Here is a 13,757-nt window from a genome sequence, read left to right on the forward strand (position 1 = left end):
GTAGAGAGCAAGTGGGGTGCAAACCCACAGGTAGATATTAAAGTCAACAACTGAGACCTTATGTTTCTCAGCAGAGGAATATACTTGTCCCGTCTGGGGCAGATCTAGAGATGCCCAACAAGTGGACACATCATTAAATGAAACATGCAGAATAACTACAGGCTATAAGCTATATGAAATCTACCCCTCCATTCCTATGGTGCCGGACAGGGGGCAGCTGGATTCGCATCACCAGACGATCGTAGGTGCGCCTCGCAATATGAGGAGAAGTTCAGGCAAACTTTCGATGAAAGGCAGCAATGGAGAAGTTTCATAGTGTTGATAATATGTTTTTCAGTCAAATAGAGTCAAAGTATAGAATAAAACTGGTAAATCAGTAAAAGAAAGAATGAAATCCGTTAATAAATGACGGAGATATGGAATATTAAAGTTGAGAATTTCCGCGCGAAATGATTGTCGCTTCGACTTTGTTTCTGACGTCACGTCTCCGTATTGGAGCGGCAGAGTGCAGAGTCCCGAACGGTCGGTCCATTTATTCTTCATTGAACCAGCAAGTGTTATACGTGTAGTAGCGTTCAAATTTTATTTTATGGTAATGGAAGAAGGATTTGTAAAAGGTCAAAGTGATAATTTGCCAAAAATTGATACTTATACAGTGATGGACTTTTTTTCTTCCAATCCATCTTATATAAGTGCTGAAATAAAAGGAGTAAAACTTTCTAAGTAAGTATCTATTTACTTTCGCTTAATATTATAGTCGTCTACTACATACTACTTAACTACTAATATAGAAATTCTTTGGCTGATAAAGCAAAGATGTAATAATGCAAACATTTACCAATTTGTTTAATGTTTTTACCGACCAATCAATAATTCTTTACTTGCATATTAATTTTATAAGAACACTTACTATTTTTTCATGAAAAGTTTTAATATCATTTGTTATCAGTAGTGGCTTGTAGTTATTATAATATCATTAATATATCATTATGATGGTCGTCCATAAGTAAAGTTGATTAAAACAATATTAATTAAGTAAGTACCTAAGTATTGGTAATTTTTCAGAGCCTGCAGAGAATCCTATCGAGATGAGGCTGTCGGATATGTCCAGGTGAAACGTGAAGGCAATAAATGTACTGTAAAATGCAGAATTTCAGCTGAACACAAAGTAAAAAGTAAACCTTATCACTGTACATTGGTTTGTGACGAAAGTGAGGAAAAGGTTGAAAGTGTTGTTTGTCATGACTGTGCTGCTAATCAAGGTGGATGTAAACATACAGTAGCTTTTTTAATGTGGCTTTTTAAAATTAGTGAGGCACCTGCAACTACTTCAGTAAAGTGCTACTGGATGAAACCAGCGCTTTCTAATGTTGGAAGTAACGTTAAATTTATTAAAGCCAAAGATTTTAACAAAGACTGCGCAACAATTTCGGAAATAACAGAAGATAATGAATTTTGTAATACTTTTATTAGCGAATGCAAGAAACGAAATGCGAACAACATACAAATAATGACATATTTTAAGGATGTAAACTTGGAGATGAAAGCTTCACTACACTACCTGATTTGTAAATACAAGAGTAGTAAGGTTCAGTTTAGTTTAAATGATTTTATAACATTTTGCAAACAGAATATTACTGAAAAGCAATGTAACTTGATTGAAAAGGCAACAAGCAACCAATCTGACTCTCCACTATGGTTCGAGCTGAGGTACGGCAGAATAACGGCTTCTATTGCTCATGAAGCGTCAAAATGTAAAACTTCGGATGGGGTACTCGTAGAAAAAATTTTAGGAGCATATCAGTTTAAAGAGCCGATAGCAATGCAAAGAGGTACTTAATAAATTTTTATTTAATATGTTGGTGTACATAATACTTTTTAATTTTTGTTTTAGGAAAACGCCTAGAAAACGATGTAAGGAGAGAGGTAGAAAAAATTAAAAATATTAAGATCAAGAAGTGCGGACTCTTTCTCTTAAGCGAATATCCTTTGTTGGGTGCCTCTCCAGATGGTATTACAGAAGACCATATTATTGAAATTAAATGTCCGATGAAGAACAAAAATTTAACCAAATATATTAATTCAAATAACTTAACACCAAAATGCGAAGCCCAAGTGCAATTACAAATGCACTTTGCAAAAAAACTGAAAGCTTATTTTTGCATCGCTCACGATGATTTTGAGACTTCTAAACAAGTAGATGTTTTTGAAGTATTTTATAATGAAGAATACTGCAAAAATTTAATTAAACAGTGTACATTGTTTTGGAAGTATGTTTTTGATTTATTGATTGTAGATTAAAAATAAAACACAATACGTTTTAATTACATGTTATTAATTTATTTTGAACATTAACCATACCACATGCAATCACAACAATGAAATCCAACATACAAATGACTTTAGTATCGATACAAGCGTGAGGGGCTACCATGGAAAAATTTCTTAATCTACCTATTGATCTCTCAACATTTATACGTAGCGCTGCTATACGTTTCGTTTCCATTACTTCCAATTTTGAACTAACCGTGTTTGCAGAAACGCTTGGAGGTCTTATAAGATGGCAACCTTTAGTTTCTAGCAAATGAGATATGTTTTTAAAACCCCTGTCAGCCATAACAGAATATCCCGGTGACAAATTCAACAAAAAGTCACAATCTTCAAATATTATTGTGTCACTGGCCCTTCCACCATAACCATCCGAAATGTAGTTAATTAATCCATCAGGTGTAATGGAAATCAAATATTTAATTGTATTACAATGTTTATATTCAGACCAGGTCAAAGACTGTTGCTTGGCACTCGAAGGTTTTTCTATTCGTATTTCAAAGCAATCTAATACACTGACAGTTTTAAAATATCTCTTTCTAAAAGATATGGGTAACTTCTCATAAATTTGTTTCATCGGCGGAAAAAAAATAAACTGTTTCATGCGGTTGGCTATTAACGGAACTGTTCTGTTAAATATTTTTCCTATTAAACTTGTGCTGACATCGAAGTCAATGGCCAGACGTATATATGGGTCGTTAAGACGAATTTTTTTTAATGAAATTAAAATATCTCTTACTGGCGAAGCAATGCTTTCAGATAATTGTTTCGTTAGAAAATATACTTCTTCTGGTAATCCCAAATAAAAACCGATGTTGGTATTTATTTTAAGTATAGTATCTTTACAAAAGTTAGGTTTGATTGTATTTGACATGCTATCTGAACTTGTGCTACTACATGATGACATTGATGACACAGACATATTTGAAGGAGAACTTTCAGGTGAGGAACAGATGTTTTGTCGCTTATTTTCCATGTCACTTTTTTTCGTTCTAAACCTTACTGTTTGCACCTCCTTGTTTTTTTGTGGAGTTTTTATATTAACTTGCACTCTTTTATGTTTATATTTTTTCTTTGGACTACCTAGTACACTTTTCAAAATACAATCCTCGGATAAAGGGTCCTTTGGTACACTTTTCTCTTCATATATTGGATCACAATTAATGATTTCGAAAGGTTGACAACCTGAGGTCGATGGAACATCATCTTTTAAAATCTCATTAAAACATTCTGCTTTTCGTCTTTTTTCATATGCTCCACTTTTTCTTAAAGGTTTTACTACTTTCTGGCAATCAAACTTGTGAGGGTATATTTCTGATTTCAATTTTAATGTTCCACCGACCAATTTAAACTTTATTAAATTTTCTGTATCATTTTCAATCTGTAATAATAAAATGAATAGATATATAGAACAAAATTTAACTAGTTTACTTGTTACATTATAAAGGTATAAACATAAATTTTACATATTGCAAATACACTTTAACGAATTGTTAAACATTCTGCAATAAACATAGCTTAAGACTTTAAAGTCAATTTTGGGATCTTTCTGGAGTTTTTGCAAGGTAAAATTTTCTACTTATGACGGTTGCATATTACTGCATGCATTTATGGACTTTGTAGAGATACAAAAAAATTAAACTAGTGTATTTGATATTACATAAGTAACATATATAATATTATATTGTTTGCAATTACACCATTAGTTAATATCTATTAATTATTATATCTTGATAGTAAATAAGAAAGTGTTAACTCACATCAAAATGTTCTTCACATACGTATTTGATACTTTTGGGTCCAATTAAATCTCGCTTCATTAATTTGCACCATTTCTTTCTCTTGTCTGTTTGCAAAGGTACATGGAAAAATATTTTGTTTGGTGTTTTAATTGTTGTGCTCGTGCAATTAGGCACAATACAGTATTTATAGCAGCCTTTTTTAATATTACTCATCATATAAATCAATAACACTGTTTCTTCACTCTTTATACACCACTTTCAAACTTTATAACAACAATAAAATGGTACACATTCGACAACGAACAAACGATGAGTAATCTAAGCGAGTCGGCGCCGGTCGCTCCGTTCAGTTTATAAACCGGTACGGAGATGTGACGTCACAAAGCCCGTCTGCTGAAATAAAAATGATGAATGCAACGCGCAACTTTACGTGCCTATAACTTTTTTATTTTTAGAGATATCATAATTTTTTTTTGATAGTGTAATTTAGGTGTGCTTTAATTTTTATTTGCAATCATAAAAAAAAATGGTAAACTTCTCCATTATACGGGTTTGACGAACCGCCAGGATCTAGACGGCTTAAATCAAGGAAAAGGTTTATGAAAAACATCAGCATCTAACTACCCGAATTGTTTCCCCTACATCCAGACCACCTAATGGAATGAACCTAGACTCCTAGACTGGAGAACCTGGCGGACACTCAACCGTCTACGCACCGGTGTTGCCTATGTTAAATAGAACCTCATTAAATGGGATATGAAGACAGAAAACGACGCACTTTGTGAATGTGGTGAAATACATTGAAAGTATGCTGACTTTGCCCATCACAGTGCGCCCTCGATAATTTATGGTTCGGAAATACAAAGGGTGTAGACATCGCCCGATTCAGGAGTCGTATTTTCTAATTCAATCGAATATTTTCGCATAAGAGTTAACTCGAATGAAAAATTTCGTATACGAACGCGAATGTGTATTTTTTAACCTTCCCTCGAAACCATTCCTTCGAAATGTTATAAGTATACGAGAAGAATTTGCACCGGCAAAACTGCAAATTCGAATAACATTGAACTTATTTCTCTTCAGAAGAGTCACAATGTTGCCACACTTTATTTGTCTATTTATTGTATAATTTCAATCAATGGTATAATCGCAGTATTAAAAACAAATATGTAATGTTATATTTGTTATATATACTGGGGTATAATGTACAAGAATAGGATTGTATAAGAACGTTTAATATATAAAGATAACGACTTATAGTCTGAACAAATTATAAAAAAGGCCATTTTTGGGAAAAATTATTTACGCCCGGTTTCATAATCAGTTAAAGTGGACTTTAAATTTTAAGTTGGGGTACCTTTATCAATGCAATTCATATGGGTAAATGTCAACTTTAAAGTGAACTTTAGTTAATGTTCACTGTTCACTTTAAGTTGATTATGAAACCGGGCGTTAGCAGTGTGTAATCGAATCTTAAGATTGTGAAGTGTGCTATTTTGTTTAATACCTATTATTTTTGTGTCCAGTATGTACACTGATATTTTACTATTTACTTTTCAAAACTTTACTTCACAGCGATAGAGTGAAATTTTATAATGCCGGGCGCATGCGCACACAGACAGTATGTATTTCGTTGCTAATCTTTCAAGATGTGTATGTATCAGCGCTATCAGCGCAAATAAGTTATATTATATCATATAAAACGATAGTTAGTGTTCTTGGTAAATGTATTATTTATTAAAAATTTTGTGTCTTTGGATTTGTCTTCCCCAGGAATAAGATATTTTATAATAATAGTAAGTATATTTAAAGTATTTTTGTATACTTCACTTTTGGTCTATTAAATTTGTCAGTATGTATGAGATATATTGTAACCTGTCGAAGCAAAACCAATAGAGCTCAGTGGTAGAGCGTGTGACCGGAGATCAAGAGGTACCGGGTTCAAATTTATATTTTTTTTTTTATATTTTTGGTATCGTTTTAATAAAAAAAATTTAAAAGAGGTAGGTAAAGAAAGTTAGTTTAATATTTAAATATTGTGAGATTAAGATAAGGTAAGTTAAGTACATGCAAAAGAGTGTATATTTAAAAAATCTGAAGATTTGAGCAGGGCGTAACCAATTGGGTGAGTCACAAAAGTTGCACAAGAAAAAAGCGAATATTTCGCGAAATGAACGTCAGATCGAAAAACTAAAAGATACGTGTTCAATATTTTTCAAAAATCTATCGAATGGTACTAACCATAACCCCCACGGAGAGGGGTGGGGGTAAATTTAAAATTTTAAATACAAACCCCGCGATATTTCGCAAAATGAACATTAGATCGAAAAACTGCAAAATACACTTTCAACATGTTTTTGAAAAATCTATCGAATGGTACCAAACACGACCCCCCACGGAGCTGGGGCGGGGGTTACTTTTAAATCTTAAATGGCACCCCCAAATTTTTAATGCAGATTTGGATTCTTTACGTAAAAATAAGCAACTTTTATTCGAGACATTTTTTCGAATTATGGATAAACGACGTTATAATCGGAAAAAATGATTGTTGGAAATCGAAAATTAAATTAAAAAATGGAAGTCCCCACTAAAATTGAAAATTTTACTTAATTTTTTTGGTTTTAGGACCTACTAATCAACCCAATAGGTCCCCATAACACTCAAGTGACTGCAAATTTAGCATACTTTGCTCCCCTACCATAAATTTTGGAATACTTATTACATCAAATAAATTTTTTCGTAGGCTTTCTCTTTGTCTTTGATATGCTATTGATGTCAATAATCGGATTCCGTATTTGTATTTTAAACATTCTTGATATTTATTCATAGAAATTTGCTTAATAATAAACGCGTGCCTATTTCTTCCAATTTTTTACAACTTTCGTATCTATATTTCAAGGATTAAGAGATTTAATTAGCAGTATAAACCTTACAAGTATTTTTTCTACATAAACATATTGCTGTAATTAACATTGAATATAATTTACTGTTTTAGACTTTATTATCGAAATTATTTTATGGATTTTACTTGTAACTATAATGGTGCTAATATAAAATCCGTCAATTGTAACAGAACTGTAAAAGAAAAGTACACATTTGTGTTTATGAACTCAACGGTTTTAACTCGTTATGTCATTGACTTAGAAAACATAAAAATTATCTAGCACGTGCAGTACAATATTCACATTTTTATTAAAATTTCACGTATTTTTCATTGCAATATACAGGGTGCGGCTTTATACTCAACGTGGGTTTCGTGAAGGATAAGGATTGCTTTATTGAAAGGATTCATTGAGTAGTCCCTGTTTAGGATTTTGTCTTCTTCAGGGTATGTGTTGAATTTGTTAGTATGGCCGTAAAAGCAAACAGGCCCAAAAAGGCGCTGGGGCAAGGTGTGGTGGCCCTGGGTTTTGCCGGACGAAGGTGGTTCAGTCGACTATCAGAGATCAGAGAAGAAAGTTTGATAGAATTGGTGTTGGTTCCATTGACATAATGTGTGTACTGTCCGTGAGTCCGTGCTTTGCCCTCGACCATGGTCCCTAGAAACCATTGTACAACGACAGGCAAGCCTGCGTCCCTCGTCGGCGGTCAGGAGGTGGTTTTTGGACGCAGCGTGGACAGTGAGCGTTGAAGTGTAGAAAATAGTTGCGGCTATTTTCTTAGGACCAACAGGTATAATTGTGCAATGAAGTTGGGAAACCGCAAAAAACCAACTTCTCCCTGTTCGGGGTAGGGAAGAGGAGTTAAAAGAGGAGGGTACGGTAGACTAGCGGAGCACCCTCAAGGATTTCTTCGTATTCTACCGGGAGTTCGTCAATGCATGTTTGCATTAGGGCGGACGGTGGGTAGATCTTTTTCCGTTCGGGCTGTCGGTAGTAGAATACGTGCAATACGTGGCCTGAAGAAGAACAGGAACATTTTAGAGATTGTTGTGTGTCAGAGAGGGGGCCGTTGATTACTTTTGATGTGAAGTTCCTGTTCAGAGAGTTAACTCTCTCGATAATTGTGGGGATATGTATTAGAAAGGTTATGGATTTCGTTTGGTGGGTATCTCCAGTGCTCGTAGTTTGCTCTGCGCAAGATTCTACGTTCCACTCACAACAACTTCTCTTTTTGTATTCTACTGAAAAGACAGTAAATACCTGCTTTGTACTCAACGACGGATCGAATATAGGTCTTGTAAGTATGGATGAGAGTTTTCTTGTGTGTCTTGCCAATTTTCCCTGAGAGAGGATTGAGAAGTCTGGGTCGGTTCCTTACCCTATATAAAGTTGTCTTTAGATCTGCGTCCCAGTTGAGAGTCCTGGTGAACAGTACTCCCAAATAGGTTGCAGTCGGGCTGAGCACGAGCCTTTCTCCCATCAGTCTCAGTGGGTATTGGTCGTCTTCATTTCTAATGATTCTTTGTGACACAGAGGGGGCGCGAAACACAATTGTTGTTGTTTTATTCGCGTTCAGCGTAACTCTCCACTTACAACACCATTCCTCGACCGCGTCTAACAGAGCCTGAGCTCTTCTGTGAATGAGTTGTGGATTGTATCGAGCAGTTGTTGTGAGTAGAGCCGTGTCGTCAGCATAGAGAGACAGACGAGTGCCTGGGATATTTTGATTTGTAAGATCACTGTTGTAGAGTATGTACAACAGTAGAGCTAGAACTGAACCTTGGGAAACTCCAGCTTGTGGAGTAAATGGGGTTGATTTTTGATCGCATACTTTCACTCTAATAGTTCGGTCGTGGAGGTAAGAGTGTACAATTTTTGTAAATTGTAGTGGAAGCCTGATGTCAATTAGCTTTCGAACAAGTCCGTCGTGCCAGATCTGGTCAAAAGCCTCCTGTACATCGAGGAAAGTGGCTATGGTGAATGAACCATCGTTGATGGTTTGGGTGATTTTAGTGGTGAAGTCAATCAATGCATGTTGTGTAGATTTACCGTGTTGGAATCCGTATTGATATTTAAGGATGATGTTGTGGGTTTCGAGAAAGTCATTGAGCCTCTCTTTTAGTATTAGCTCAAGGACTTTTCCCAGAGTGTTTATGAGTGAGATTGGTCTATAGGATTCCACGTCTGTGGAGGGTTTACCTTTTTTTGGTAGCATGATTGTGTTGGTTACTTTCCAAGGAGTAGGAAAGTAGCTGTTTTTGAGACATGCATTAAAAAATTTTTTGAGAAGAGGGATAATACTCTCAGGAAGATTCGTTAGGCATCTTCGGTTGATGCCATCAGGTCCGGGAGCGCTGTTTTTGCCTTGGTGGCAAAAGCTCTCCGTTTCTCTGTCTGTGAGAGGGTCCATGATCGGATTATGGACCGGAACGTGAAGGTTGAGAGTATTTCTGACTATAAATTCTGTGTTGAGTTTAAATATGCGATCAAACTTCGGGTTGTTAGGAGTTTGAAAGTTGTTTTGAAGCGAAGGTGCGGCTTTAATGAGAGGAAGTTTACTTACTCATTTATCGCAAGAAACACAAAAAAACAATTAAGGTGAAAGTTGCCGCATAGATAGGATTAGGGCCATACTTTAAAAGTATTTTCAAATATACAGGCCTACACATATTAGCAGGAAGGAACAACTTTTTTATTCTTTAAAGTGTGTGTGTGTTTAGATTTATTATGGAAAAAAACATTAAAAAAAAACAACGTCCGCCAAAGAGATGGTCTGATGACATAAAACGGATCGACAAAAACTGGATGCAAGCAGCACAAAACAGAAATGCATGGAAAAGACTGAGGGAAACCTATATCCAGCAGTGGATAGATCCGGGTTGAATGATGATGATTACTTGAACATGATGTTTTTTCTTTTTGTAATATAAGGTTTTACAGTATTACACACACCCAAACTTATATGGACTCATCTGATATTTCTTATTATTTCGTGCGAATTTAAAAAAACGAACACACGAAGTCAAACATAATTTATTTTTTCTACAACCGTGTTAAAAATGCAATTTTTAGCACTCCGTACGAGCGTTAAAAAATGCTACTTTAACCCACTAGTGCTTTAAATTTTTTATGGCACTGCAGTTCGTATTGACCGTATAAGCAATTTTGATGTAACCTCAAAAAAATATAAAAATGGAATGTCAGTCAAGTTCAAGTAAAAGTTTTTGTAGATATTGTCCTGTAATTACGTTTGTAGAAAAAATTTTGTATGCTCTGCGTGTTAAAAAGTACATTTTTAAGGCACTCATGTGAATTGCGAATTGCAGAACTCGCTTCGCTCATTCTGCACACTTTCACATGCGTGCCTTAAACGTGTACTTTTAACACTTATATCATAAATAACTATTAAGGTGATACAGTAGCGATCAACAGGTAGCCAAAACGCGTTCCAAGATTGCGGCTGTAATTTTGAATATTTTTTCGAGATATTTGGCACACGTATTCGTAATATAATAAAGAATGGCGGTACAGAGCCCAATTTGAAAAATATATTAATATGTGGAAATTATTCTGTAATTAAATATAATATTAAAAAAACGAGCCTGTACCGCCATTAAGAAAAACAAAAAAATACACTTTCTTCAAATAAACTTATTTATCCGATGCCTAGATTTTGTGTCATTTTGGAACTACTAATGAAATAAAAAATTTTAGTAGTTCCAAAATGACACAAAATCTAGGCATCGGATAAAAAAGTTTATTTGAAGAAAGTTTATTTTTTTGTTCTTCCTAATGGCGGTACAGGCTCGTTTTTTAGTATTGTACTTAATTACAGAATAATTTCCACATATTAATATATTTTTCAAATTGGGCTCTGTACCGCCATTCTCTATTATATTACGAATAAGTGTGCCAAATATCTAGAAAAAATATTTAAAATTACAGCCGCAATCTTGGAACGCGTTTTCGCTACCTGTTGATCGCTACTGTTTCCTCTTAAAGCAATTTAATAAACAATACGTAACAATTAAATATAACTTCAATGTAAAACTAATAATGTTTAAATTGTTTTTATTAATTTTTTAAAATTTTTATTTGGTAGTCAGTGTTATAACCTCTAGTCCTTATGCAAGCGTCAGTTTTGTGTGGGCACGCTCCTAATCAAATTGTCAACATTTTGTTCCGGTAGGTTGCTCCATCCTTCAAGAGCAGCTTATACTAGCCGTGTGGTGTTTTGAGAATTATCCCGGCAAGCTCTAATTTTCCTTTTAAGCATATCCCACAAATACCCTATAGGGTTAAGCTTGGGTGAGCAAGCATGCCACCACTAAAAACAAGGGATACCTTGTGCTTCAATGATATCTCTAGTCACTCTAATGGTATATGGAGGTCCATTATCATGCATTAAAATTAAATTTTCTCCTGTTGCGTTTCTCCAGAGGCTAACTACAAGTTATCAACATATCTGTGAGCAGTTAACGTTGATTGGATGAAAATTAAAGGAGTATTTTTACGGATCACAATTCCTATCCAGAACATTATACTTCCTCTTGTATATTTGTGAACAGATCTAACAGGTTTCGTTCTTACTTGTCTTCTTCGACCTCTAAGTACACGATTTCGTGGGTCATCTGATTTTACACCAATCCTGACTTTTTCTGAAAAGAGCACATTTTGTCAATTCCCTATGTTCCAGTTTTGGTGGTGAAGACATCAATTTAAGCAATCAATCTTATGCTGCCTGGATAACTCGCGAACTCATAACTGCCTCCTGCTGTATACTTCTTGGCACGACCTCTTCTTCTTATCGGTTCAACTGAAAAAGTTACACCTGTAGCTCCCAAACGCTGCCTTTGGAGCTGCGGGTGAGAAATGGTTGGGTGTTTTCCAGCTGATTGGACAATTAAACGGTCATGGCGAGCCGTTATTACTTTTTGGCGACTTCCTTTGCTTTATTTTTAAGCTTTCCTAGTTCCTGCTACCTAGCATAGGTTTTGGACAGAACGCCCTGTGTTACGCATAGCTCTACAAATATATCCGTCTGAGAACATTACTTTCTCCACAAGACCAATATCTTTCCTTGTTATAAGTTCTATAACCCCACATGAGGCATATTTTCGTTTTTGGACGCAAAAGTTAGTTTATTTATTTTCGTTCAATTTGCAACTCAAGCAAATAACGTATACCGTACCGAACTGTACTATCTGATTGTCTTATCGATTTTTTTATTTTCAATAAAAACCTTTATTCCTAGCAGCAATAACAAGTTTCTTCAAATGAAATAAATATTGCTTTGAAATACATGGTGAATCCTTATACGTTTGGTTTTGTGTATAAATAAGGTTGTTTAAAACAGAATTACGCATTTTTATTAGTTTCCTGCCAACATTTAATAGTTCAGAGAAATAAGGAAAAAAAACATCCTGTTCATGACACAACCCCCTCCAGACCGAAACCAAATTTTTTGAGTAGTATGGATATATATATTAATAACCTATATGTTTCCTGCAGCCGATTTTGATGATATACATATTTATAAACAAATGAAGATCAAAAAACGGTAAATTTTCGCTTTTTTCGTCTATAACCAAAAAGTTAAGTATTTTAAACAAATTTGGGAGTGAGAAACTCATAAACCGTATAAAAAACTTCAATATGGCGTTAGCTGAATATGTCTATCCTTATTGGTTGCTTCGAAAACTGAAAAATAAATCAAAAATTTTGAGTTTTTATAAATATTCATAACTTATGTAAAAATTAAGTTAGAACGGTCTTATTACACGAAATGCTAAGACTTCTGGTGCTTAAATCATACCCTGAATTTCAAAGCAATTGGTCAAATAGTTTAAAAGGTATTTAATTTGTTTATCCCAAGTTAATTTTTTTGGAACGCTATAAGTCAGAAAATGATGAAGTTACAGTAATACTTTGGATAGTTTATGAAAGAATAATATTTATACTATTAATTTAATTAAAAAAATGACAAAAAATTATTTCTAAATACTGCAAAATTATTTTGCACAAACAAGAGAATTAAAAAAGGGGGGGCTAACTTCGTCCCTAAGTGTCCTAGGACAATTGTTTTTCTTTCTAAATATGTATAAAAATTCAGTCTTTCCAAATATAAAAAATAATTTTTCTACGGGTAACGGTTAAAAAGTTATTCTAATTGTTTATAAGTAAGCAAAGAATCAACGTGTTTTTGCAAAATAATTTTACACTGTTTAAAATTACTTTTTGTCATTTTTTTTAATTAAGTCAATAGTATAAGTGTTATTCTTCCATAGACTGTCACAAGTCTTACTGTAACCTCATAATTTTCTGACTTGTAGTGTTGCAAAAAAATGAATTTGGGATAAACAAATTAAATAACTTTTAAACTATTCGACCAGTTGCTTTGAAATTTAAAATATAATTTAAGCACCGGAAGTCTCAGCAATTTGTGTAATAAGATGGTTCTAAGTTAATTTTTACATAAGTTATGAATATTTATAAAAACTCAAAATTTATGATTTATTTTGCAATTTTCTAAGCAGCCAATAAGGATAGACATATTCAGCGAACGTCATATTGAAATTTTTTAGACGATTTATGAGTTTCTTACTCTCAAATTTGTCTAAAATTCTTAACTTTTTGGTTATAGACGAAAAAAGCGAGAATTTACTGTTTTTTGATCTTCATTTGTTTATAACTATGTATATCATCAAAATCGGTTGCAGGAAACATATAGGTTATTAATATAGATGTCTATACTACTCAAAAAATTTGGTTTCGGCCTGGAGGGAGATGTGTCGCGAGAAAAATC

General features: G+C 34.1%; 2 protein-coding genes across 2 annotated transcripts; one reads left to right on the plus strand and one right to left on the minus strand.

The window, feature by feature from the left end:
- Positions 1-595: 595 nt before the first annotated feature.
- Positions 596-2,301, plus strand: LOC126890961 (uncharacterized). The gene is made up of 3 exons (XM_050660139.1): positions 596-723; positions 1,066-1,832; positions 1,895-2,301. Exons 1-3 carry the CDS (start codon positions 596-598, stop codon positions 2,299-2,301), a joined length of 1,302 nt encoding a protein of 433 aa, XP_050516096.1.
- On the minus strand, positions 2,281-4,459 carry LOC126892509 (uncharacterized). The gene is made up of 2 exons (XM_050662062.1): positions 4,089-4,459; positions 2,281-3,709 (listed from the first exon to the last, which is right to left on the minus strand). Exons 1-2 carry the CDS (start codon positions 4,284-4,286, stop codon positions 2,321-2,323), a joined length of 1,587 nt encoding a protein of 528 aa, XP_050518019.1. The 5' UTR covers positions 4,287-4,459; the 3' UTR covers positions 2,281-2,320.
- Between the last annotated feature and the right edge of the window lie 9,298 nt (positions 4,460-13,757).

The sequence above is a fragment of the Diabrotica virgifera genome, chromosome 9 (assembly GCF_917563875.1).
Source record: "Diabrotica virgifera virgifera chromosome 9, PGI_DIABVI_V3a".
Taxonomy (NCBI): domain Eukaryota; kingdom Metazoa; phylum Arthropoda; class Insecta; order Coleoptera; family Chrysomelidae; genus Diabrotica; species Diabrotica virgifera.